The 25,579-nt window shown below is 39.1% G+C and overlaps 1 protein-coding gene across 6 annotated transcripts in view; it reads left to right on the top strand.

Annotated features, from left to right (window-relative positions):
• Positions 1-25,579, top strand: part of abi1a (abl-interactor 1a) — an 82,806-nt gene that overhangs the window by 34,527 nt on the left and 22,700 nt on the right. For all 6 annotated transcript variants that reach the window (XM_072253866.1, XM_072253868.1, XM_072253871.1 and 3 more), the window contains exons 3-5: positions 2,610-2,786; positions 18,550-18,650; positions 21,535-21,678. In XM_072253866.1, the coding sequence (XP_072109967.1) occupies positions 2,610-2,786; positions 18,550-18,650; positions 21,535-21,678 (422 nt within the window). The remainder of the gene's footprint in view (positions 1-2,609; positions 2,787-18,549; positions 18,651-21,534; positions 21,679-25,579) is intronic.

The following is a 25,579-nucleotide window of genomic DNA, read 5'->3' as shown; positions in this document are numbered from 1 at the left end:
ACCACTCAGCCTACCTCCCAGTGCAAATCCCACATGGCTGGTACCAGAAGGCAATTTGATTGTGACTCTGAAACTGTAAGGCTGCAGCACAACTTTCTGTGCCACTGTGCTTTGCATAAGAGCACAAGGTAACCTAAAATGTTTAATTCTGTTTATCAAGTTAAGACTTCTGGAAGTAATCAAGATCATAATAAATTATGGATTTTTTTCTGAACAGCCAGTTTTTGACAGTGAAGTTTACTGATTTGAAACTCTAGAATGTGAACTGCAAACTTCATTACAAATTTAACATTAAAATGTCTTGGGGAAATTTGAATGTTAAAATGTATTATTTCATTAGTCTTGGCGGAAAGGTAGTCTCCTAACTAATATGTGTTGTAGATCCATGCTGGAAATTTGAGCAATTATTCCAGTGCAGAACAGAGCAAGCAAGGATAATGTGGACTATAAATTTGATTGTTAATTTTTCTGAGCAGCATGGTGGATTATATTGGGAAGCATTTGCATGTGAAGCCAATGTGAATTACGATGGAAATGAAACATGAAAAGTGGAGGATTGTATCAGATTCCACCACCACTTCCAGCAGCGGATTACATATATTGACCACGACGGCTTTTCAAAAAAAAAAATGCTCCTTAAATCTTGTTTGAGACTCCTTTTCACCTTGAGCCTATGCCACCTTAGTTTTGAATCCAACCTTGAGGAAAAAGCTATTGACTCCTTACCCTATTTATGCCTATTATAATTTTATGCATTATTTCTGTCACCCCTTTTTGTTTTTTGTTCCAGGAAAAGCAAATCAAATCTATACAATCTCCACATAATTAAAATCTTCCAATCTAGGCAACATCTTGGCAAGTCTCTTTTGTACTCTCTCTCCAGTGCAATGATATCTTTTGTACATTGTGACAACCAGAAATGCATGCAATACTTTCAAATGCAGAATGAGTTTAAGAGCAAGAGGGTAGCTAGGAAGTAATATCTGAACTGTTATGCCTTGAATAGTTGGAATAGTTCCATTTGATATCAGAAATGTATGCAGTATACATCCTGAAATACTGTTCTTTGCAAACTTCTGTGAAAATAGATGAGTGCCCCAAAGAATGAGTTGACAGTTCCCAAAGCCCCCGTACTCCCCCCTTCCACATACAACCAGCAGCAAGCAATCGCCCTCCCCCACTCCCACAAAAAAAGCATTTGCACCCTCCACCCACCAAGCATGCAATAGCAAAACCCCCAATGATCTGCAGTACAACAAAAACGAATCGTTCACCCGACAAATTGACAGGCCACAGGTTTGCTCTGTCCCCTTAATAAAGAGAAAAAAAAGTGTCCCCTTTCACATCGAGAGGAGACATAACAAAACAAATTGCTCATTTACAGTGTTAAGTCTTGTCACAATTTTTTTTCTCTGAGTCCTCTGCCCGGAGTATCAGCAACAATCTCTTGCCCTCCAGTGGGGGAAGAGAGCACAATTCAGAGTACTGAGCCTCCTACACCTAATCCGCTGTTCCCAATGTTCTGTTCTCTCCTGTGACACTTCATTCAGCGGCACTGGTTGGGAATCAGCCTGTCCACAGGGCCGCAAAATCTCGAAACCCCGAAGGCACGCTCCTCTTCTGGGCAGCATTCTTGGGATATCGACAAGTGTCCGGCTGTGAGACCCCAAGAGCAGCTCCCACCACTGCAAAGAACAGTTCTGAGTGTAACTGCAGGTCTGAACCCCATTCACTCTGAAAAGGAAGGACATCAAAGGTAGAAATTAAGCTGTTTTCATGGATGAACATAGAGTCGCAATTTATCGCCTCCATAGCTCCGCTTATGGCTAAGCATGCCGTATGTCACTAACCTATTGACCTGCTTTGCTTTTTTCAGGGAATTATGGATGCTGACCCACAGGTGTTTCTGTTCGTCAGCATGATGATATATACTCCACACATTTCTAACCTTTCCATCTCTCACCTTAAGGCTATGTCCTTTGGCATGTGACGTTTTCACCCTGGGGAAGACACTGACCATCTAACTTATCTGGGTTTCTCATAATTTTATATATATCCGTTGGGTTATCCCTTGGCCTCCAACGCTCCAGAGAAAACAATCTAAGTTTGTACAACCTCCCCTCCAATCCAGGCAATGTCCTATTCTACGCTGTGGAAAGCCTCCACATCCTGTAATGTGACCGGAAATGCGCACACTATTTCAAATGTTATTTAACCAAAACCTTTATAGAACTGCAGCATGACTCTTCCCAGACTTCAAAAGAAAGTGAACTATTGATTTCAGTTAAAGCTTGATTACTATTATTTGATTAACATTGATTATTTGTTGTAGTTAGCAAATTTTTGTATGGTTCTTGTACTATACATTCATTTGTTTATCTGTTGAAAGCAGATTTTTTTGCTCATTGGTCAAAACCAGACATGTTTTAACACAGCTGAATATTCCAATTGGTATCAAACTAGAATAAGTTAATTAATCTAATGACCATGGTATAAGACTTTTGTGAACCATCTTTTGTTAGGATTGATGTTACTGCAACTTGGAAGGGAGGAGGGAAAGAGTGGAAAGAAATCAAGAAAAAAATAATTATATTTTTCTCTACAAATAGACTGTGGATATCCATAAAGAAAAAGTGGCTCGCCGTGAGATTGGTATTCTCACTACCAACAAGAACACATCAAGAACTCATAAGATCATAGCACCAGCCAGTGTTGAACGGCCAGTAAGATACATTCGGAAGCCAATAGACTACACAGTACTAGATGATGTTGGCCATGGTGTGAAGGTAAAATTATTAATATACATAACTCCAAGATAAATATTCCAGTTGTATACTTAAAGTTTCAAGTACCAGCTGTTTTAGTGCAAGCCCACGTGCAGCTTTGGCTGATTTAAGTATATGTTGATTCGGTGGACCTGATTTATTTTAAATTCACTTTGCAAAATAATGTTGTAGACAGTGACCTAGAGTTCAGTATTGTTGCAGAAGATTATTTGGAGCCTTTCCTATATCCCATCCCCAAATAAAATCAAATATTTGTTGTCCAAATCTTCTAAATGTAGAAACAAAGTAAAATGAATTTTCTTTAAGTTATTTGGCTTTGCAATAAATTCAACATGAATATATTTACCTGGTGTTTTGGAATTTTAGAAATCTTGATCCTTTAACTGAACCAACTAAGTATAGAAGGTGCATTTTTAGTTCCTATATTCCAGATTGAATGGTAAGGATTGGGGTATTTAGAAGTCTGTAGGAAATTTTGGCACAGTAATTGTATGCTTCCTGTGTAAGTATTATTGGAAATTGATGTAGGTTGAATGTTCAGATTGGTTACAAAGAGGTGTTCAATTGTTATAATTTTACAAAACCAGATTAATATTGCATTCATACTAGACTTTCTATTTTGTTATAAACAAATCTGTTGAAAACTTGAATTGGCAGCTTTATTTTTTTTCTCACACTGAAGTTGACTGTGGTTAACTATGAGGGTTAATGTTTGAATTGGCAGAAGATTATTGTCATAGCACAGCTTCAGTGTTTGGTCATCTCAAAAAGATAGCAAATTGACTTCAATATCCTGCTTTAGACTATTTATTTGACAGGGAAATGACATTTGTTGTACTTTATCTGCACCAGATCCTTTTGCTTGTTCTGTTTCTCACCATGTGGTTTGCCTCAAAGATTTAGTAGCTGTTTGGTTAAAAGTCAAGGTTTTCAATTCATCCTGTTCCAGAAACTTCGACATAAAAATGATGGTGTGACACTTTAGACAGTGTACCTTCCTCATTATCTCACCATAGTGCCTTATTTCAGATGGTGTGTTTAAACAGATGGTATGTTTTCTGTCTGAGGTCAATATATGGAATTCCACAGCACTATTTTGAAGGAGGGTGTTATTCCCAGTATCCTGGCAAATAATTACCCCTGAAGCAACTTCAATAACAAATTTATCTCATCATCAAATTGCTGTTTGTGGGTGTTGGATTGTGCAAGCTATGGTGCCTGTATTTCCATGGTTACAACATTGACTGCAAGTGTGGTATAAGTGCATTCTTACAGTGACAAGAGATACCAGATAATATTTCTTAGTCTCTATAGTTACACATAATAAAACTTTGTGTCCATTCATGAGTTTAATCATTTTTTAACTCACCTGAAGTTGTGCCATAGGTTTATGAACCCATAAAACCAAGAACCAAGGTATAATAATACTGCATACGCTTCTGGTTTTCATGTCACATTAAAGATTAAAAGACTGGTTTTGCCAGGTATGCATAGTTGTGTGTTGCGATAAGGTGAACAGATGGGTTAGCAGACGATAAAATATATTCCAGAAGATTGACATTTAGCATAAAATGGATTAATGACACAAGTTTAAAAAGTAAACAGTATAACGCTACTGGTGCCTAATATGTGATAAGACCTGGATGGTGACAGAGTTAGGCAGCCTTACATCCCGCGGGAGGCAGGGGCGGGGATGAAGCTGTTTCCCATCCTAACAGTTCTTGTCCCAATACGTCTTGCCTGATTTGGGGGAGGGGGTTCAAAGAGATTGTGGATGGATGGGAAGGATCCTTGACAGTGCTAAGGATCCTGCATATGCGGCGCTCCTGATAAATATATCTGATTTATAGGTAGATGTGCTGCTCATTTCAGGTCTGCGATGAAAGATGGTTTATTCATTTTTCAGTAATCAAATTGAATATTTGAAAGTTTTTTTAAACTTTGTGATGGAGAATTGTTGGATGGGCACGTTAGTCCTAACGTGCAACAGATTGCAATTTGAGCATAAATCTCAGGTATGAGCTTGTTTCAGTGAGCAATGCAACTTCTTGCCTCTGAACATTGTTAAAAGAGCAAATTGTATCTTTGTTCCAATTCTGTTTCAGTTTAAATCATTATTCCCCCCCCCCCCCCCCCCCCCGGTGTTCTGTTGAAGTGACTTCATTCATCTGCTTTATTGAAAGACAGTTTGGGAAGTTTATTTTGATGACAATATTAAAATGGTTAGGGGACACAGCTAATAGAACTGCCACCCCCACAGCTTCAATGACCCCTTGAAGCCTGACTCTGGGTGGTGGTGGTTGTTGTTGTTGTTGTTTTTTTTTTGAGGGGTTTGCAGAATCTGCCTGTGACCCTGTGGGTTTTCCAAAAGCTCCAGCTTCTTACACATACTGCAGGTGTATGGATTTGTAGATTATTTGGCCACTTGGGCGGGTAGGGGGAGTGAGTAGTTAGAAATGTGGGGAGATTGAGTACAGGGAAAGGTATTGGAGAGTTGTAAATAATGGGTCTTCTGTGACTTGGTGTGGACTTAGTTGGCCAAAATGGCCTGGACATATTTCTGGAATCATATTTTTTCAAGTGATTATCAAAAGATTTGCATACTGAATATATTTTTTACATATTTAAAAAATAACATGCATCCTTATTTAACTGAAATGCTTTGATAGGATAGGAATGAAGCTGGGATAGTTTAAACTTTAATCCAACTTGGATGGTTCTGTTTTGATCTCCATTCCTGATATGGCATATTCATTAACTTCCCACACATTCCCAGAAGGCTAGGTGGGGAAGAAAAAATTGCTCAATGTTCACTTTGTTTTGCTGTTGTGGTTCTTTCTAGAAATGGGAGTAAATTAACATTGGACCTGCCAGCGGTAATATGTAGAGTATGGCACCACATGGCTGGTTAACTTGAGCAAACTGCAAGGGCAGAAAAATGATAGGGACTTGTTATGCCATCTTCCCTTCATTTGCAGAGAAATCAGTTCTCAAATAAAAATCATGTAGAACCTCTTTCTTTTCAACTCAAAACATTTACTAGTCAGTGAAATACTTCTAAAACATGGGTGTGGTGGTTTCATCATTAAGTTACAATATTAGTATCCAGAGGGCTGCACTATTGATCTGGGAATAGTTTCAAATTGCATTTCAGGAGCTGGAATCATGTCAGTAGTAACAATGAAGCTACTGGATTTTAATTAATTCACCTGGCTTGTCCTTCAGGGCAAAAAGTCTGTTGTCTTACATTCATCTGGTGGCGCTGGAGTTGCAATGCTAATGAGCTGGCATGTCAACTGCTTTCTGACATGGCCTAGTACAATATAGAGTGGTAGTCAGTTGTTTGAATATAGAAGAGTTTTTTTTTTGCATAGAAAACTAGTACAAGTATCTTAATTGAGGAATAAATACATATCCCAAGAAACGGATTAGGATGTAATTCTGATCTGACAAGTCACTAACATTGTAGAACTCCTTAGAGATGTAAAGCTAGAAATTATGATAGCAACTTATTGATCTAAACAAAGACAGTTAGTAGAGTAGTTCATGAAAGCAGTTTGAGACTAGCTACGTATGGGCAATTAAATGCTGGGTTAGCCGTCAATACTCACATCCTTTGAATTGTATGTATTGCTTCACAGTTCAAAGTAGATTTATTACCAAAGTACATACAGTGGCATGCAAAAGTTTGGGCACCCTTGGTCAAAATTTCTGTTTCTGTGAATAGCTAAGTGAGTAAAAGATGACCTGATTTCCAAAAGGCATAAAGTTAAAAATGGCACAATTCTTTAATATTTTAAGCAAGATTACTTTTTTATTTCCATCTTTTACAGTTTCAAAATAACAAAAAAGGAAAAGGGCTGGAAGCAAATGTTTGGGCACCCTGCATGGTCACTACTTAGTAACACCCCCTTTGGCAAGTATCACAGCTTGTAAGCGCTTTCTGTAGCCAGCTAAGAGTCTTTCAATTCTTGTTTGGGTGATTTTCACCCATTCTTCCTCGCAGAAGGCTTCTAGTTCTGTGAGATTCTTGGGCTGTCTTGCATGCACTGCTCTTTTGAGGTCTATCCACAGATTCTTGATGATGTTTAGGTCAGGGGACTATGAGGGCCATGGCAAAACCTTCAGCTTGCGCCTCTTGAGGTAGTCCATTGTGGATTTTGAGGTGTGTTTAGGATCATTATCCTGTTGTAGAAGCCACCCTCTTTTCATCTTCAGCTTTTTTTTTTACAGATGGTGTGATGTTTGCTTCCAGAATTTGTTGGTATTTAATTGAATTCATTCTTCCCTTAACAGTTGGAGAGGTGTTGTTTTCATGAAATTCTGCACCCTTTTTTTCTCCAAACATACCTTTGCTCATTGTGGCCAAAAAGTTCTATCTTAACTTCTTCAGTCCACAGGACTTGTTTCCAAAATGCATCAGGCTTGTTTAGTGGTCACCAATCTTTTTAAGCCCAAGATCCCCTATCTCGACCTAAGTGAAAGGTAAGATCTTTCTAATAAATCGTTTAAAGAAGAAACAGCTCAGATTGTACTTCCAATTTGAGGCCTTTTATTTGGGCTAATTATATTTGAATTACACAAATACTTTTGTCAAACTTTCAAATTAATTCAAACAAGAAAACACTAACTATCATTTCAAACAGGCCATAGCTGTCTTTCTTTAAGAATATTTCAATACTTCACACCTTTAATTCTAAGTTTCATTATTTAATTTTATTTCAACAGGAAAAATAAATGAATAAAAACTGACTGTTGCACTCAGTGTGATGACTGGGGCTGAATACTTTCTGCTAGTTCCTGAAATTTGGCTCATAACTACAAACAGCCAGTCTCAGACAGTCTGTGAGATGCAGGGTTGCCAACTGTCCCGTATTTGCCGGGACATCCCGTATGTTGGGCTAAATTAGTTTGTCCCAAACGGGGCCGCCCTTGTCCTGTATTTCCTCCGCTAAGCTAGAGTGTTCGTATGAAACCTTTTGTGCCGAAATGGCGTAAAGCGAAGAAGCAATTACCATTAATTTATATGGGAAAAATTTTTGAGCGTTCCCAGACCACAAAAAACCTACCAAATCATACCAGATAACACATAAAACCTAAAATAACACTAACGTATAGTAAAAGCAGGAATGATATGATAAATACACAGCCTATATAAAGTAGAAATAATGAAGATTAATCCAATTTGTGGGGGGAAAAATCGGCACGTACGCGCATGTGCAAATAGGTGCCCATGCGAGGCTTCATGGTTGTCTTTCGTGGGGTAAACACAAGTGTTCCGGGATTTGACTGCTACTTTTGTCCCTTATTTGGGAGTGAGGAAGTTGGCAACAATAGTGAGGTGTCTGTCAGTAAGTCAGCTCCTGTACTTAGATTTACTAATTTTAATCTGTGAAAATGCAATTTCACATAGATAAGTTGACCCAAAGTAGGCACTGACTTTTAGTGCTATAAAACCAACATACACACTGCGCATTGCTCAGCCCCATCAGTAGTAATTGCCACCAGTTTATGAATGGGGATGTCATTTTCATGGACATTTTTTAAACCCATTGTAAACATCCTCACCTCTCGTTCTCTCCTTTAATTGCAAAAGAGTGAGGAAGTCCTCCTTTGTTATAAAATCCTGGAAAGCCATTCTGACAAATACAACAAGCTGAGCTGTTTGCATTACATCCAGGGATTCATCAAACTTTAGTGAAAAATATTCACGTCCTCTGATGGTGACTCTATCCTCCTTGTCACTGTTGCAGGGCCAAGCAGTATATTATGTATTGCGGTTATGATGTCGTTTTTGTTTTTAAAGCCATTAAAAACAGTCTCTGCGGTAATGACCATTGCTTCCTTGAATAAATCGCCATCTGTAAAAGGCTTCTTGTGCTTAGCCAAAAGGTGACTTACACGAAATGATGCTTCAATAGCAGCCTTATTTTAAGCAGCATGTTTTGTGAAAAACGATTGCTGGGCCTTCAACCCCGATTTCAGCACCTCAACTTTCCTGGCACAAATTGCGCTCTTTAGGGGGTAGATGTCTTTAAATTTCTTGTAGTTGGTGTTGTGGTGCCGCTCCAGATTCCCTCTTTTAGTCGGTGCTTGTGTTTGGTGGCACAACATACATACACACTTGTCTTTCACCAAGGTAAATAGAAATTCCTCTTTCCATTCTGGATGGAATTTGTACGTTTTCGCCTTCTTCCGTGAAGCCTCCGCCATGCTATCAGGATATCACAAGCGATTGCTGATTGCATCGCCTCTGGTCTGGGCTGGCATTTACGTGCTGGGCTGCACCTAATTAATTAGCTTATTTATTTCGGCTTTTTTTCTTAAAGATGTGCTGTGTGCATCCCGACTACCGCTGCGCCACTGCATGCTTCGTGGACCGGAGGTTGGGGACCACTGCCATATATTGATGTTTGCGACAGTCTGTACTCTTATCTAATCTGATTGGTCACTTTGATGCAGCACAAGCTACGCTGAAAACGCGGTGCATGGCGAGGGAACTATACACATGCGCACTGGGCAGAAAGAACGGAACTAAAACCCTGCAACCCGGAAACAATCGCTCTTTATAAACAGCGTTCAGTAGCAAAAGTATTGCTATATTACCATTATCCTAATTAGTATTACTTTTATAATGCTCACATTACAACAGTAATTGTGTATTTATTTTTGATTTTTTTCGGGATCTACTGGGAAAGTCTCAAATATCGACCGGTCAATCACGATTGGTGGGTTGGCGACCTCTAGTTTAGATGTTCCTTTGCAAACTTCTGACACTGAATTTTGTGGTGAGGACGCAGGAAAGGTTTTCTTCTGATGACTCTTCCATGAAGGTCATATTTGTGCAGGTGTCGCTGCACAGTAGAACAGTGCACCACCACTCCAGAGTCTGCTAAATCTTCCTGAAGGTCGTCTTCAGTCAAACAGGGGTTTTGATTTGCCTTTCTAGCAATCCTATGAGCAGTTTTCTCGGAAAGCTTTCTTGGTCTTCCAGACCTCAACTTGACCTCCACCGTTCCTGTTAACTGCCATTTCTTAATTCCATTACGAACTGAGGAAACGGCTACCTGAAAATGCTTTGCTATCTTCTTATAGCCTTCTCCTTCTTTGTGGGCATCATTTATTTTAATTTTCAGAGTGCTAGGCAGCTGCTTAGAGGAGCCCGTGGCTGCTGATTGTTGGGACAAGGTTTGAGGAGTCAGGGTATTTATAAAGCTTTGAAATTTGCATCACCTGGCCTTTCCTAACAATGACTGTGAACAAACCATAGCCCTAACAAGCTAATTAAGGTCTGAGACTTTGGTAAAAGTTATCTGAGAGCTCAAATCTCTTGGGGTGCCCAAACTTATGCATGGTGCTCCTTTCCATTTTTTCACTCTAAAATCGTACAAAACAAAAATAATACACTAATCTTGCTTAAAATGTTGAAAAGAATGTTTCATCTTTAACTTTATGACTTTTGGAGATCAGTTCATCTTCTACTCACTTAACTATTCACAGTAACAGAAAATTTGACTGGGTGCCCAAACTTTTGCATGCCACTGTATATGACACCATATCCAACGCTGAGATTCATTTTGTTGTGCTCATACTCAATATATCTATATAATATAATAACAGAATCAATGAAATACCACCTAACTAGGATGTTCAAGCAGAGTGCAGAAGACAACAAACTGCGCAAATACAAAAATAATAAATAATAAATAAATAAGCAATAAATATTGAGAACATGAGATGAAGAGTCCTTGAACGTGAGTCATTGGTTGTGGGCATATTTCCATGATGGGCCAAGTGAAGTTATCCCTTTTTAATTCAAGAACCTGATGGCTGAGAGGCAGTAACTGTTCCTGAACTTAGTGAAGTTAGACCTGAGAGTCCTGTACCACCTTCGTGATGGTAGCAGCGAGAAGATAGCATGTGGTAGATGCTGCTTTCCTGTGACAGTGCTTCATGTTGATGTGCTCAATGGCTGGGAGGGCTTTAGCTGTGATGGACTGGCTGATCCACTACTTTTTTAAGATTTTCTCTTCAAGGACATTGGTGCTTCCATACCAGACTCTGATGCAGCCAGTCAATGTACTCTCCACTACACATCTGAAGAAGTTTGTCGAAGTTTTGGATGTCATGTCAAATCTCCATAACTGGTAAGGAAGTACAGGTGCTGCTGTGCTTTCTTCGTAATTGCACTTGCATGCTGGGCCCAGGACAGGTCATTCAAAATAACTCCAAGGAATTTAAAGTTGCAGGTCCTTTCCACCTTTGATCCTCCAATGAGGACTGGCTCATGGACCTCTGCATTCCTTCTCCTGAAGTATATAATCAGCTCCTTAATCTTGCTGACATTGAGTAAGAGGTTGCAGTTATGGTACCACTCCAGGCAGATTTTCAGTCTCCATCCTGCATGCTAATTCATCACTACCTTTGATTTGGACTAGGGCAGTGATGACACCAAAAAACTTGAATATGGCATTGGAGCTGTGCTTAGCCCCAAAGTCATAAGTGTAAAGTGAGTAGAGCAGGGGACTAAGCACACAACATTGTGCACCAGTGCTGATGGAGATCGTGAAGGAGATGTTTTGCAATCCGGACTGACTGGGGTCTGGAAGTGAGGAAATACAGGATCCAATTGCCTAAGGAGGTATTGAGATATTAAAAACATGATATTCAAGTTTATAGTTATAAAAGAAAATTACAGTTTGAAATCTGACTCAATGTCATTAAGTGTTTGTGACTCAGTGGCAGGAATTTTGTTGCATTTGTGCTACTCTTGACTTGCAATCAAAATATGGATATGGAAAGATCAATATTTGATGTAGTGTTTCTGATTTCAAGTAAATATTTCTGTGATGCTAGTGTAATGCAGTACATTGAACTTTATTTTTTTAGAATCCAAGGAATTACCACAGACTAAAAGATTTGGTAAACAACTGAATATATGGAACATTATCAGATCTTTGGAAATGCTTTATTGTATTCTATTTCATTTTGGATTAGTTATAATAGATTCATTCAGGATAGAAACAGACCCTTTGACCCACTGAATCTGTGCTGGCTATCAATCAAGTCCTGTCCAATTACTGGAATTCTGAAGCCGAAAAATAGCATGTAATGAGGGACATTTGTGCTATTCCATCCACACTGTGGGTTTCCTTCCGATCAGTATCGTATGGCACCTGACAATATTTGAGGAAAGAGAAAGCTATTACAAAAAAAAGCTCAAATTTTCCATGCAGAGAATAGTAAAGATTTGTGGGAAAACTTGCCCCAGTTTTCACTTTGCTGGTTCAACTTGCTCAAGATTAGAAATTGATACAGAAGTAAATAACACAATTATGAATAGAGTCTGTAACGAGCATTTTTAGTAAATGATAAACAGTTGGTTTCAAAGCAAAAATGAAGCTGCTGTTCAAATTTTTCTTGAACTGCTGAGCAATAAGTTAGCATCATGATTGAACAGATGTTATTATATTAGGTGTAAACCTATCTCTGAACTGACTTTAAGGATCAACACCTGAAATGTTATTTCCTGCTAGTAGCTGAACGTGTGTGGTTCCAAGGCAGGAAGCAGTCTATTTGTATTTTGGTATATATGTGACACAACATGGATATGGGAATAAAATAATAATTTACAGTATATTCTACAAATTTGTAAGTAATTTTATATGAACAGATTCCATTTTATAATTAAGGATTATATGTCTCCAATTAGCATTAGTACTAACATTATGTGAAATATTTGCTTCCAGGGGAATTTCACAGCTCTATCAGATTTTTTTCCTCTGGAAGAATATTTCAGTTCAATGTAAATGCAGTGAATTGTACGTGAGACTAGTTATGCCCTTGAAATGCACTTAAAATTTTAATTGGGACTTGCTTGAATTTAAAGCTATTTAATAATGTCATTGAAGCATGGAATGTGTGGGTGGGCCTAACCTTGCTAATTCAAATACTTCAAAACTCTTCTGAATTTGTAGTGTTTTGAGTGCTCCTAATTTTCAGATAAATTATACCACCTTTGATTGAACCAAGAATTTTCAGTTAAAGCTACCCTATTTGTGTCAAGTTCACTCATTTTGAGGATGTTTTAATTGACATGCCTTGTGTTCATAACTTTCTAGCAGTAACCTTGAAAGTGAGATGGTCTTGATTTTAGCTAAACAAAATGCTGTCTTATTATACATGACATGCTTTTCCCCACATGAACAGAAGAGATTAATTTGAGCTACTTTTTCATAGACTTTAGTTATTTGACCATTTTTTTTCAATCTGTAGAAAGCAATGGATATTTTTGTGTGAGGTGAGTTGAGGGTCTTCGTCGGACAGAGTTGACCATGGATGTTGCGTCTCAGCTGTCTAGATACACAAACCTGGGCAGTACGAAATGGTGAGCAAACTGTTGTCCTTGTACCAAGCTGCCCATCTCCACGCATCTGATGAACCCAAAGGAAGGGCAGAGACCAATTACAGTTTGGTACCACAGTGTCGCAGGAATTGCCAGTCAGCATTGAACTCAATATATGATTGCCTTGGGGACTGCAGCTCTGGGTTTACTCCCGAAGTCTTCCCCACGAGTGGTATAGCTGTAAGGCAGCAGAGGTTTGAGGTCAGAGTTTTCCTTCTAGATGAGCTGCCATCCATTGCTGACGAGCCTCATCTGCCTGAAGCGACTGGTTTTAAGGTGACAGTAACCCATCTTTGCGCCTCTGTCAGTGGAAACAGTACTACCATGCTTAGTGGCTAAGCCACATGCGAAGGCCAGCAGCTGGACTTGGTTGTCAGAGGCTATTTGAGGTGGACACCATTGGGAACATTTAATAGGTAGGGGGAGCTTGTCCTCATTACCACATTCTGACTATAACAATCTTAAGGAACCTTTTGTAGTGTGAATGAATGAAGAGAGATGGTCATAATTCTCTTGAATTTATTATTCAGCGAGAGTTCTGTGGCTGTTCTGAAGTATTCTATGGCTGAATTTTGATGGTGAAACCTAACAGGTCCTCAGTTAACATTTCTGGAAATTAGCAGTCAGAATCTGAACCAACCAAACCTTTGAGCAGTTGGTGTTCGTCACCTAAGGGTGGATTTAAGGGTGCTGCTTTCATAGCAAAGTCAAGTTTATTGTCATATGCAAAAATACATATATGTATGGGAGCAATGGAAAACTTTGATTTGAATGCTGAGCTATAGTTTGGAAGTTGCAACAGACAATTAGATAAATGTTGTGAATAATACAGAAAACACTACAATCTTTCAGTATTAGCTCACAATGCCTGAGTAGTCACATGTTATGTCTGACAGCTTGATTTGAAATGAATTTAAACGTCTGATATTTGAAATCCACCTGCTAATGACTGGCAGGACACTCATCTGCCTACCTCATTTGGGTTCTGGTGAGATTTTTATCCAGAGTTAGGATATTCTGGAGCCTATAAGCATAAGTACTCAATGGACCTAAAACAATACACTAGCTGTAAACAAACAATGACTTCTCGGTGCTATCTGAGATGATACACTTAAAACAACCAAATTTTCTTGGCTTAAATGAAAGCTCCAGCCCTGGTTGAAACTGGCTCGCACAGAATATTAGAGCTTGATCTTCAATATATTGATTTCTAGATTTACTCATTAATTAATCTGACTTTGTTACATACAAAGATATTCTGTTCAATATTCTGTTTTAAAAATAGCTGGCAATTAATTTGTTAAATTATGATTTTCACATGCAAAGTCTAGAGTCATGGAGAAGTACGGAGCAGAGATAGGCCCTTCAACCCATCTAGTCCATACTGAAACCATTTAAACTGCCTACTTACATCGACCTGCACTGGGACCATAGCCATTTGTACCACTGTCATTCATGTACCTATGCAAACTTCTCTTGACTGAAATCGAGCTCACATGCATTGCTTGTGCCGGCAGCCCTTTCAACCCTGCGAGTGCAGAGGTTTCCTCTAGTGTTTCCCTTAATCTTTTCACCTTTCACACTAATTCCATGATGTCTGGTTGTCCCATCCAACCTCAATGGAAAAAGCCTATTTGCATTTACCCTATCTATACCCCTCATAATTTTGTACACCTCTATCAAATCTCTTTTCAATCTAATATGTTCTAAGGAATACAGTTCTAATCCATTCAATCTTTCCTTATAACTCAGGTCCACCAGATCTGGTAACACCCTTGTAAATTTTCTCTGTACTCTTTCAACCTTGTTTACATGTTTCCTATAGGTAGGTGACCAAAACTGCACACAATACTCCAAGTTCAGCTCGCCATTGTCTTGTACAACTTCAACATAACATCCTGTCTCCTGTACATTGATTTATGAAGGCCAGTGGGTCAAAAACTTTCTGTATGACCCTGTCTACCTGTGACACCACACAATGAATTTTAGATCTGTATTCCCAGATCCCTTGGTTTTACCACACTCCTCAGTGCCTTACTGTTCACTTTCTAAGACCCACCCTAGTTGGTTCTACCGAAGTGCAAAACCTCGGACTTGCCTGCATTAAATTCCATCTGCCATTTTTCAGCCCACTTTTCTAGCTGATGCAGATCCCTCTGCGAGCCATGGTAGCCTTCTATCCTGTCTACGACATCCCCAGTCTTTGTGTCATCTGCCAATTTGCTGATCCAATTAACCACATTATCATCCAGATCATTGATAAAGATGACAAAAAGCAAAGGACCCAGACCGATCCCTGTGACGTGCCACTCGTTGCAAGCCTCCAGTCAGAGGCAACCACCTACTACCACTTTCTGGCTTCTCCCACAAAGCCATTGCTTAATCTAATTTACTATCTCGTTTTGAATGCTGAGAGATTGAACCTTTTTGACTAACCTCCCGTGCTGGACCTTGTCAAATGCCTTGCTAAAGTCCAAGTCGACAACAACATCTATTTAAATTTTTTATTGTGCATCCACTTTACTTATTGTTGCACATGTACCATAATTTATGGCACTAATTAGACTGGAGCTGAACTTTTGGCTCTTTAGTCGTGCCATTTAAAATTGGCACCTTTTCCTTGTGCTAGGTTTGTTAATTGACGGATTCTGTAGCTAAGGGTGGAGATACTCTGGAGGTGGAAGTGAAACAATGAAAAAAATACAAACAATAAAAATTAAAATAATATTTGAGGAAGGAAAAGCCCCATGCTTATTTGGTGTAGGTTTACTATTTGTGAATTGAGTCAATTTATACTTTAACTGGGCCTTGGGCAGATGGTGCACAACATTTTTTCAGCTGTATCTCTGCACACTGGAGCTACATATGGTTAACTTCCAAAGTTTTATATGTGCCAAGCAGATCAACTTCAATTTAACTGGCCTTCCCTAGCAAGCCTGAAGGGAATCATAGCAATGGTGCAGTCCAATCTTGTTGTTAACTTCTGTAATAACTCAGTTACCCAGCACATGGCCCATGCCTGAGAGATTCAAGCACTCACCTAAACATTAAGTGCTGTCAGTGTCACAGCTTCAACTACTCTTAGTCAGTGCATTCTAACCACTTGCCATTCTCTGGCTGAAGAATGTTTCCTCTTCCCCTCTCAGTCTCTGACCCCTTTCCCTAAGTTTAGTTTTATGAACCTTTCATAGTAAAAAGCTTCCTACATTCTATCTCACTCATGCCTTCAACTTCATGCAACCAAATAATGTCTTAACTGCCTCTACTCCAGGACAAAAAAATCTATGTATTTGTACTTGATTTCAGTGGAAGAGGTCACATTGAGAGTGCAGAATACAATATATAGACTGGAGGAGGTGTACGTGAATCTCTGCTTCACCAGGAAGGGCTATTCAGATTATTGGGTAGTGAGGGAAGTGTAGGAACTTGTGTAGCACCTGCAATGGTTGTAGTGGGAAGTGTCAGGGATGGAGAGGGATGACTGAATCAGGTCTTTAGAGAGGTGCTGTGTGGAAAGCAGAAAAGGATTGTGAGAGGAAAATGTGGCTGGCAGTGGGATTGTGTTATAGCTGCCAAAAGTATCGGAGAATATGCAATACGAGTAAGAATTAGCCTGTGCATTAAAATAACATTAACATTACATTTTGTTTGCTGTAGGAACCGTATGGGGTATTCAGTGCATGAACACTGCACAGCAGCTCATTCTCGCATGCAGATTTGCATATTAAGATGATATTAAACAGTCTAATTCTTGATCACGTGTTCATCTTCATCTTAGCTTGAACTTCAGTGATCTGAGTTTTTGTATGTATTTCAGTTAATAGAAATGCTAGTTGTGAATGGGTATTGATTGCATTAGGCCCTTGTTTGTTTTACTGATGGCAAAATAAATTGATTTTGAAATTGAATTGTTGGAAATCTGTCAAGTACTTGGCAGTCGTGTTCATGTAATCTTGGCTTTTAGTTTACAAATAGAGTAGGAATGTTTATCCCAGTGTTAATTGAAGAGGAACCTATTTATTTCCCAGTACCTCAATTGATTTGCTTGTTAATGTGTGCCATTTGCTGAATGACAGGAAACATTAAGTATTAATTATCAGTTGTGTTGCTTAGTTTCTATAGTGAATTTGTTTAGCTTTCTTCTGCCAAGCTTAATAATATGTGGTTAATTTTCCTTTATTTTTTTCTCCTTTTTTGGCAACATTAAGTGGCTTAAAGCCAAGGTAAGACAAACAGTTTCCTTTCGTTGTGCACTGTTGAAATTTCTAATGAAACCTCTGTTCCCATGTCTTTTTGGTATAATGGGAATATAAATGCATTATTTCAATTGGCTTTTCCAATGTGATAAATGTACATTAAAGCAAGAATGCTGTTGTGAATTAACGGCAAAATTCATGAGATTTCACTGTTCGACAGTTAATTGAATTTGGGGTTTTTGGATACGTTGGAAGAATTTTACCGACATCCTAAAATTTTAATGAAGCAAATTATTCTACTCGAATTTCACTTTATATACCCCTGAAAAATTTGTACGTACATAAAAATGCATATAACTTCCTAAATGGACTAATTAAAAGAATGCTTCAAAGGATGTTATTCTTTCCTCTGTAATTCGGTTTTAAAACTAAAGCTTCACTTTTCTGTAAACTTCAGGTTTTTCATAAGAATTTTTTTTATTACAACTCTTTGCTGAGAAATGCTTTGCAACTCTTCAACTGGGCTAATATTTATCCTTGTACCTGGATACCATTAAGTCATAATGGTGATATTTTGCATTTCAGTTTGGGCACGTTTCTGTCTGCTTTTTTTTTAAAATGAAAGAACCCTATAAATTTACAACATATGAAATGATGCCATTTGGCCCATTGCGATCACATTGGTCAAAGGAACTACTGAAATTGATCTCACTTTTTATAGCTTTGTCTGCAAAACAGAGTTATGATTGCCAGCCCACAGTTCTGCAAAGAAATCATGAAAATCTACTGTAGCCCAATGGCTTTTATGAGTAGCAACACAGTTTATGAATGGTTTTTACAGATTTTATTATTTCTTTGCTATTTTGTACTGACACTTTAGTAGATCCTTCTGACAATCATGTTTTAGGAAGTACTACAATTTATTATTTTGGAGGCTAATTACAACAAACCTGAAAACAGGCCAAAAGCACTACATTGAAGCTTCTCTGCTTTTATTTGTATAAATTAATGAAGTTTTCACAGGCTGAATTGATTTTTTTTTGACTGTTCTAAGTTCAACAGATTGTGGTTCATTTTATTAAAGGATAAATGATTGTGATTTAATTGAGCTAGTTTCAAAAATGCATTCCTTAACTGTGTGTGTGTGTTTTTTTTATTGCAGCATGGAGGTAACCAGCCTGCACGATCAGGCACACTCAGTAGGACAAATCCGCCAACGCAAAAACCACCAAGTCCTCCAATGTCTGGACGTGGAACTTTAGGGTATGTTGTAAGCTTTGAATGGGGAAGCATGGTTTAGCATTTTGCCAATTCATGACCATTGGCATGCTGCGGGGCTGTGTTGGTCCACTGTCGTTTGTCATATAAATGAATTAGATGAGAATGTAGACATGATTAGTACGTTTGTGGATGATGCCAAAATTTTTCGTAAGGTGAACAATGAAGGTTGCCCAAGGTTATAACAGGACGTAGATAATTAGAAATGTGGACAAAAAGACAGATGGAATTTAACTTGGACAAATGCAAAGTGATGCATTTGGGAAGTTAACCCAGGGCAAAACAAACAGTGAATGATAGGGCCTTGTATAATTGTAGAACAGAGACCTAGTGGTGCAATTATATAATTTTTTGAATGTCGTGATCCAAGGAGAACGGATGATGGTGTATGGATTTATGGGGCATTGAGCACAAGAGTTGGGATGTTATGTTGCAGCTGTACAAGATGAGACTGCAACTGGAATATTATGTTTCCATATTTCAGGAAAGATGTAATTAAGCTAAAGAGCTGCAGAAAAAGATTCATAACGATGTTGCTAGGACCGAAGAGCTTGAGTTATATAGGGAGACTGGATAAGATGGGACTGTTCCCTGGAGTGAGCGAGGCAGAGGGGTTTAGATGTCAAGAGGGGCATGGAAAAGGTGGTGACTGTCATTCTTGTGCTCCACTACCCTGAGGAATAAGAGTATTAGTTAAGAACATAATACTCGTGCTCCACTACCCTGGGAAAAAGACTGACAATCTATTTAAGATGGGAGAGAAAGATTTAAAGGGGACATGTGGATAAGTTTTTACAAAGGTAGTGGATATATGCAATGAGCTAAGGTGATACCACCTTCAGGGATTTTTGAACTTGCACATGAGGAAAATGGCTACATGGATAGGATATGGGCCAAGTGCAGCAGGTTTGACTAGCACAGGAAGACGCCTTGGTTGGTACGGACAGTTGGGCAATGGGCCTGTTTGTGTTGGATGACTCTGACTCTATGCTGTCTAACTACTTTTGAAGGAGAGAGCTAATTTACTGAAATTAGTTGTGCAGTTACACTTGATGTGAGGTTGCACAGGAATTGTTTGTATCCATTGTGTTAGACTGCTTAATTTGAAATGAATTATTGTGAATTAAATGGACTATTTTAGTTTTCTCAAGGTTAGGTACAAAGTTAATGCTTTAGTTTAGAACTAATCTGCTTTTTTATTTCTATTTTGCATATGTCTTTATTCAATTTAAAGCTTTATGAAATAATATTATGGATAGAACTAACTTGTATAAGATTGCTGTTAACCAAATATAAATTTTTCTGCTGACTGGATTTGGCAGCTCTAGAAGGAACACTGGGCACTCATGTATTGAAACGTCATCTCAAACTTACTCCTGTGGTGCAGAACAGGGACGTGCAGCATTTGCTGAGTGACAGATGGTACTGCATCTGTCACTGTGTTCATGGCATCCTTGGTGGGGTGTTTTATTCTTTAATATTCTGTTGGAGAATTACTTTGATACCTATAGGCCAGTAGATTAGAAAGAAAATGAGATTTTGTTTGTATAATTTTATTTTAATGTATTTTATTTCTAAGCATTTGCAATTAAATCTTTTAAACTTTTTACACTTAAAATACATAATTTTCAGTGTCTCTGCCAGACATTTACGATCCCAGTCAGCTTGACAGGTAACAAAACTACCCTAGTCTTGCATTTTCTCAAAGCCTATTGGAAGCAGTCTGGGATTAAGGGTTTAGTGCTTTTGCTACTTGATTATGGTCAACAAAATCAGTTCTCCATTTTAACTGGGTATTTGGGACATATGGGGATTACCTTGTTCAATAAAATTGGGGTATTTGAAAGTCAATGAAGGATATTGGTACAGTAAAAGTAGGTACACACAGGCTTTTGTTCGTAGAATCAAACAGCATGGAAAAAGGCCCTTTTGGCTTATTAACTACCCACTTGTACTAATCCCATTCACCACAATCAGTCCGTGACTTACTATGTCTTTGTGGTTCTAGATGCTGCATAACATTGAGGGTGTCTACCTCAGCCATCCTCGAGAGTATGTTCTAAATTGCAACCACCCTCTTGGTGATTAAAAATTCTTCCTCTGATTTCTAAACTTTTTACCCATCATCTTAAGCCTATGCTTGTCTGTACTTCTGTAGTGTGGTGATGAGAGCTACACATGATATTTCAGATGTGGCCCAATAATTTTTGTTTAAAGCGTTGTACCAAGACTTCCCTGCACGAGCAAGCTTGCCTAATTAGCCAGGGCATGGACTTCACTCTAACTGTGGAACCACTTTCCGGGATGGTTAAACTTGTACACCAAGGTCCATTTGTTCCTCAGTACCCCCTAGGACCCTCCCATTTATGATTGTAAATCCATACCTTTATGTGACTCCCCAAAATGCATCATTACACATTTTTCAAAATTAAATTTTATTGCACAGCTCTAGGTACCAGCAGTATTATTTTGACTCCTCACAACCAATGTCACCTGCTTTTGTGTTATCTGCAAACTTGGTATATCCTATACTTGTAAGGCATTAATGTATATAACAAGCAAAAGAAGTTGAGGCACTGATCCCTGAGATATGCTGATGGTCATCAGCTTCCAATCACAAACACAAACCCCTGCCTTATTACCAAGCCAAGTTTGCATTCAGTTTGCTACTGTGTCTTGAATCCCACAGGCAATGACCTTTTTGGACCTATCTTCCATATGGGACCTTATCAAAGGTCTAATTGAAGTCCCTGTAAACCACAACCATCATACTGCCTTTTCACTGTATTTAGTTATGAATTCAATGTTAAATTCATTGTCGCTTGATAATGGTAGGATATTATGAAGTGACTTTTTTCTCTTCCTTCAGACGAAATACTCCCTACAAAACCTTAGAACCTGTCAAACCACCTGTTATTCCCAATGATTACATGACTAGTCCAGCTCGGAATGTGGCAAACCAACAAAGTCCTATTAGAACAGCATCACTGAACCAAAGGCCAAGAACACACAGGTATGATTTTATTATGAGATGATCGCTTTTTTTTTTATTCTGTTGATATTAGAGTAATTGAAATTGAATTGGTCTGTTGGAAACCTTGCTTTCTCTTCCCACTCTGTCTCTTGCAAAAAATGCCATCCCCTTCTTGCAATTCCTCTGTCTCCACCACATCTGCTATCAGGATGAGGCTTTTCATTCCAGGACAAAGGAGATGTCCTTTTTTTTTTAAAAGAAAGGAGCTTCCCTTCCTTCACCATTAACTCTGCTCTCAAATGCATCTCTCCCATTTCACGCACATCTGCTCTCACCCCATCCTCCCACCACCCCACTAGGAATAGGGTTTCCCTTGTCCTCACCTACCACCCCACCAGCCTCCAGGTCCAACATATAATTCTCCGTAACTTCCGCCATCTTCATCGGTTTCCTGCCACCAAGCACATCTTTCCCTCCCCCCTCCACCCCCTTTCTGCTTTCTGCAGGGATTGCTCCCTACGCGACTCCCTTGTCCATTCGTCCTCCCCATCCCACTGATCTCCCTCCTGGCACTTATCCTTGTAAGCGGAACAATTGCTACACATGCCCTTACACTTCCTTCCTCACCACCATTCAGGGCCCCAGATGGTCCTTCCAGGTGAGGCGACACTTCACCTGTGAGTCGGCTGAGGTGATGTACTGCGTCCGGTGCTCCCGATGCGGCCTTCTATATATTGGCGAGACCCGACGCAGACTGGGAGGCCGTTTCGCTGAGCACCTATGCTCTGTCCGCCAGAGAAAGCAGGATCTCCCAGTGGCCACACATTTTAATTCCATGTCCCATTCCCATTCTGATATGTCTATCCACGGTCTTCTCTACTGTCAAGATGAAGCCACACTCAGGTTGGAGGAACAACACCTTGTATTCCGTCTGGGTAGCCTCCAACCTGATGACATGAACATTGACTTCTCTAACTTCAGTTAATGCCCCACCTCCCCTTCATACCCCATCCCTTATATATTTGTTATTTTTCTCTCTCTTTTTCTCCCTCTGTCCCTCTTACTACAACTCCTTGCCCATCCTCTGGGCTCCCCTCCCCCTTTCTTTCTCCCTAGGCCTCCCATCCCATGATCCTCTCCCTTCTCCAGCCTCGTATCCCTTTTGTCAATCAACTTTCCAGCTCTTGGCTCCATTTCTCCCCTTCCTGTCTTTCTGTCATTTCGGAACTCTCCCTCCCCCTCCCACTTTCAAATCTCTTACTAGCTCTTCTTTCAATTAGTCCTGACGAAGGGTCTCGACCTGAAACATCGACTGTACCTCTTCCTATAAATGCTGCCTGGCCTGCTGCATTCACCAGCATTTTTTTGTGTTTTGCTTGCTTCCCAACAAGCTGGTTTTGGGTTTAAATTGATTCCGCTTACATCCATAAAAACAAACAGGCCTAATTTGACAGTGCTTGTATAGAAAGTTTTTTTTAAAAAAATAAACTTTCCTGATACTGTCTACAGAAAATTCTGCTTGTATTTTGATTTTCTCAGGTTTGTAGCTGTTGAAACCAGAATGCCATTCAGCCTGAATTTTTAAATGGCAACAATTTTTTCCCCCAGTTGATTTATAGTGCTGTTTGCTTTTAATTTACATCAATTTTATTTCCTTTTGAAACTAATTGTAATTCTGTAATGGCTTTGCTGTCTGTGGCTTTTCACATGTGAATTGAGAGATTTTAAAACACCGTACTATCATATAATCTCCACTTAAACACAGTTGCAAGAAAAAGTTTGTGAACCTTTTGTAATTACTCATAAAATATGGTCTGATCTTCATCTAAGTCACAGTAATAGACATACACAATCTGCCTAAGCTAATAACACGCAAACAATTATAATTGTCTATACTGAGTACACCATTTAAACAGTCACAGTATAGGTTCAATGAAGTATGTGAACCTCTGGGGTAATGCCTTCTACAAAAGCTATTTGGAGTCAGTTGTTCCAATCAATGAGATGAGATTGGAGGTGTGGATTATAGAGCTGCCCTGCCTTCTTTTTTTTCAAAAAAAAGGACACACAAAGTCAGATTACTGACAGAGCTTGCTCTTCTCAAAAAAGATTTGTTCATATGCACCATGCCTTGCTCAAAACAACTTTCAGAGGACCTTAGAAGAAGAATTGTAGAGTGGCATGAAGCAGGAAAAGACAGAAGCATTTTTAAAGACGTGAGTGTTCATCAGGCCACAGTAAGAGAAATTATCTACAAATGGAGGAAATTCTGTACTGTTGCTGCTCTCCCAAGGAGAGGGCATCCGTCCAGCAAAAATCACACCAAGAGCACAGCGTGCAATGCTGAAGGAGGTGAAAAAGAACCCAAGGGGAACAGCAAAAGACTTGTACGAATCTCTAGAACTTGCTAAAGTCTCTGTTCATGTGTCCACTATAAGAAAATCACTGAACAAGAAAGGTGTTATGGAAGGACACCACGGAGGAAACCACTGACCTCCAAAAAGAAACATTACTGTTTGTCTCAAGTTTGCAAAAGACCACCTGGATGTTCCACAATGCTTCGGGGCAATGTTCTGTAGAGAGGTGAGACAAAAGTTGAACTTTTGTGCAGAAATGCACACCACTATGTTTGGAGAAAAAAGGGCACTGCGCACTAACACCAAAAAGTCAGCCCAACTGTGAAGCATGGTGGAAGGAGCATTACGGTTTGGGGCTACTTTGCTACCTCAGGGCTTGGACAGCTTGCAATTGTTGAGTGAGCAATGAATTCAAAATTGCGTCAGGACATTTAACAGGAGAATGCCAGGATAGTGGTCCGTCACCTGAGGCTTGATAGAAGTTGGATGACAGCATAATTTTTGTGTGTGGTATAGGTTCAACACTTTTGTTTAGGGTGAACCCAAGAGGCCCACCAACATCTTATAATGTAAGAGTTTGTGCCTCTCAATTCTATTAATATTTTAAAAATTCTTTGTCCTTATAGAAACCAGAGTTTCCAAAGTATGTATTTTGTGGAGAATTATTTCAGAAACTATTTAACCTGAGAATCATTGACTTGAAATATTAAATCTTTTCCCTTTTAAATCTTTTCCCTTTTAAACATGTATAGCCTCATCCATAATCCTTCAACTGTCATCAGAAGGATGTAATTATTCCTTGAGTATAGAAGTTTCAGCATTAAATAACATTGGTGATAATGCACTTGGATTGTTGTCTGTAGATTCATCAGACCAAGCAATTGTTTTTTTTTCCAATCATCAACTGTCCAGTTTTGGTGAGCTTGCATGTAGTTTCCTGTTCTTAGCTGACTGGAGTGGAACCCAGTGTGGTCTTCTGCTGCTTCATGGTTCGATGTGTCATGCATTCATTGATGCTCTTCTGCATATGACTGTTGTAACAGATAGATTGATACTTTATTGATCCCAATGGAAACTAGTGTTACAGTAGTATTACAAGTGCACAGATGTACAGATATTAGAAGGGACATGGTTATTTGAGTTACTGTCGTCTTCCTGTCAGCTAGAACCAATCTAGCTGTTCTCCTCTGATCTCTCTCATTGACAACACTTTTTCACCCACAGAACTGCTGCTCTCTGGATGCTTTTGTTTTATATCGTACCATTCTCTGTAAACTGTAGAGACTATTGTGTGTGAAAATCCCAGATCAGTTTCTGAGATAATTCAAATCATCCTGTCTGGCAGCAACAATCACTGCATGGATAAAGTCACTTTTCTTTCCCATTCTGATGTTTGGTCTGAACAACTGGATCCATTGACCATATCTGAATGCTTTATGCATCGAGCTGCTGCCACATGATTGGCTGATTGTATATTTGCAGTAATGTGCAGGTGTGCCTAATGTGGCCTCTAAGTGTGTAATTAGATTGAGAAGTTAAGTGTGTCTGAGAGTGATGGTATATGTAATATCATGACATGCAAA

Source organism: Mobula birostris, chromosome 3 (genome assembly GCF_030028105.1).
Source record: "Mobula birostris isolate sMobBir1 chromosome 3, sMobBir1.hap1, whole genome shotgun sequence".
NCBI classification, from domain to species: domain Eukaryota; kingdom Metazoa; phylum Chordata; class Chondrichthyes; order Myliobatiformes; family Myliobatidae; genus Mobula; species Mobula birostris.
The sequence above is the reverse complement of the archived record's forward strand: the minus strand, read 5'-3'. Positions and strand labels throughout refer to the sequence as shown.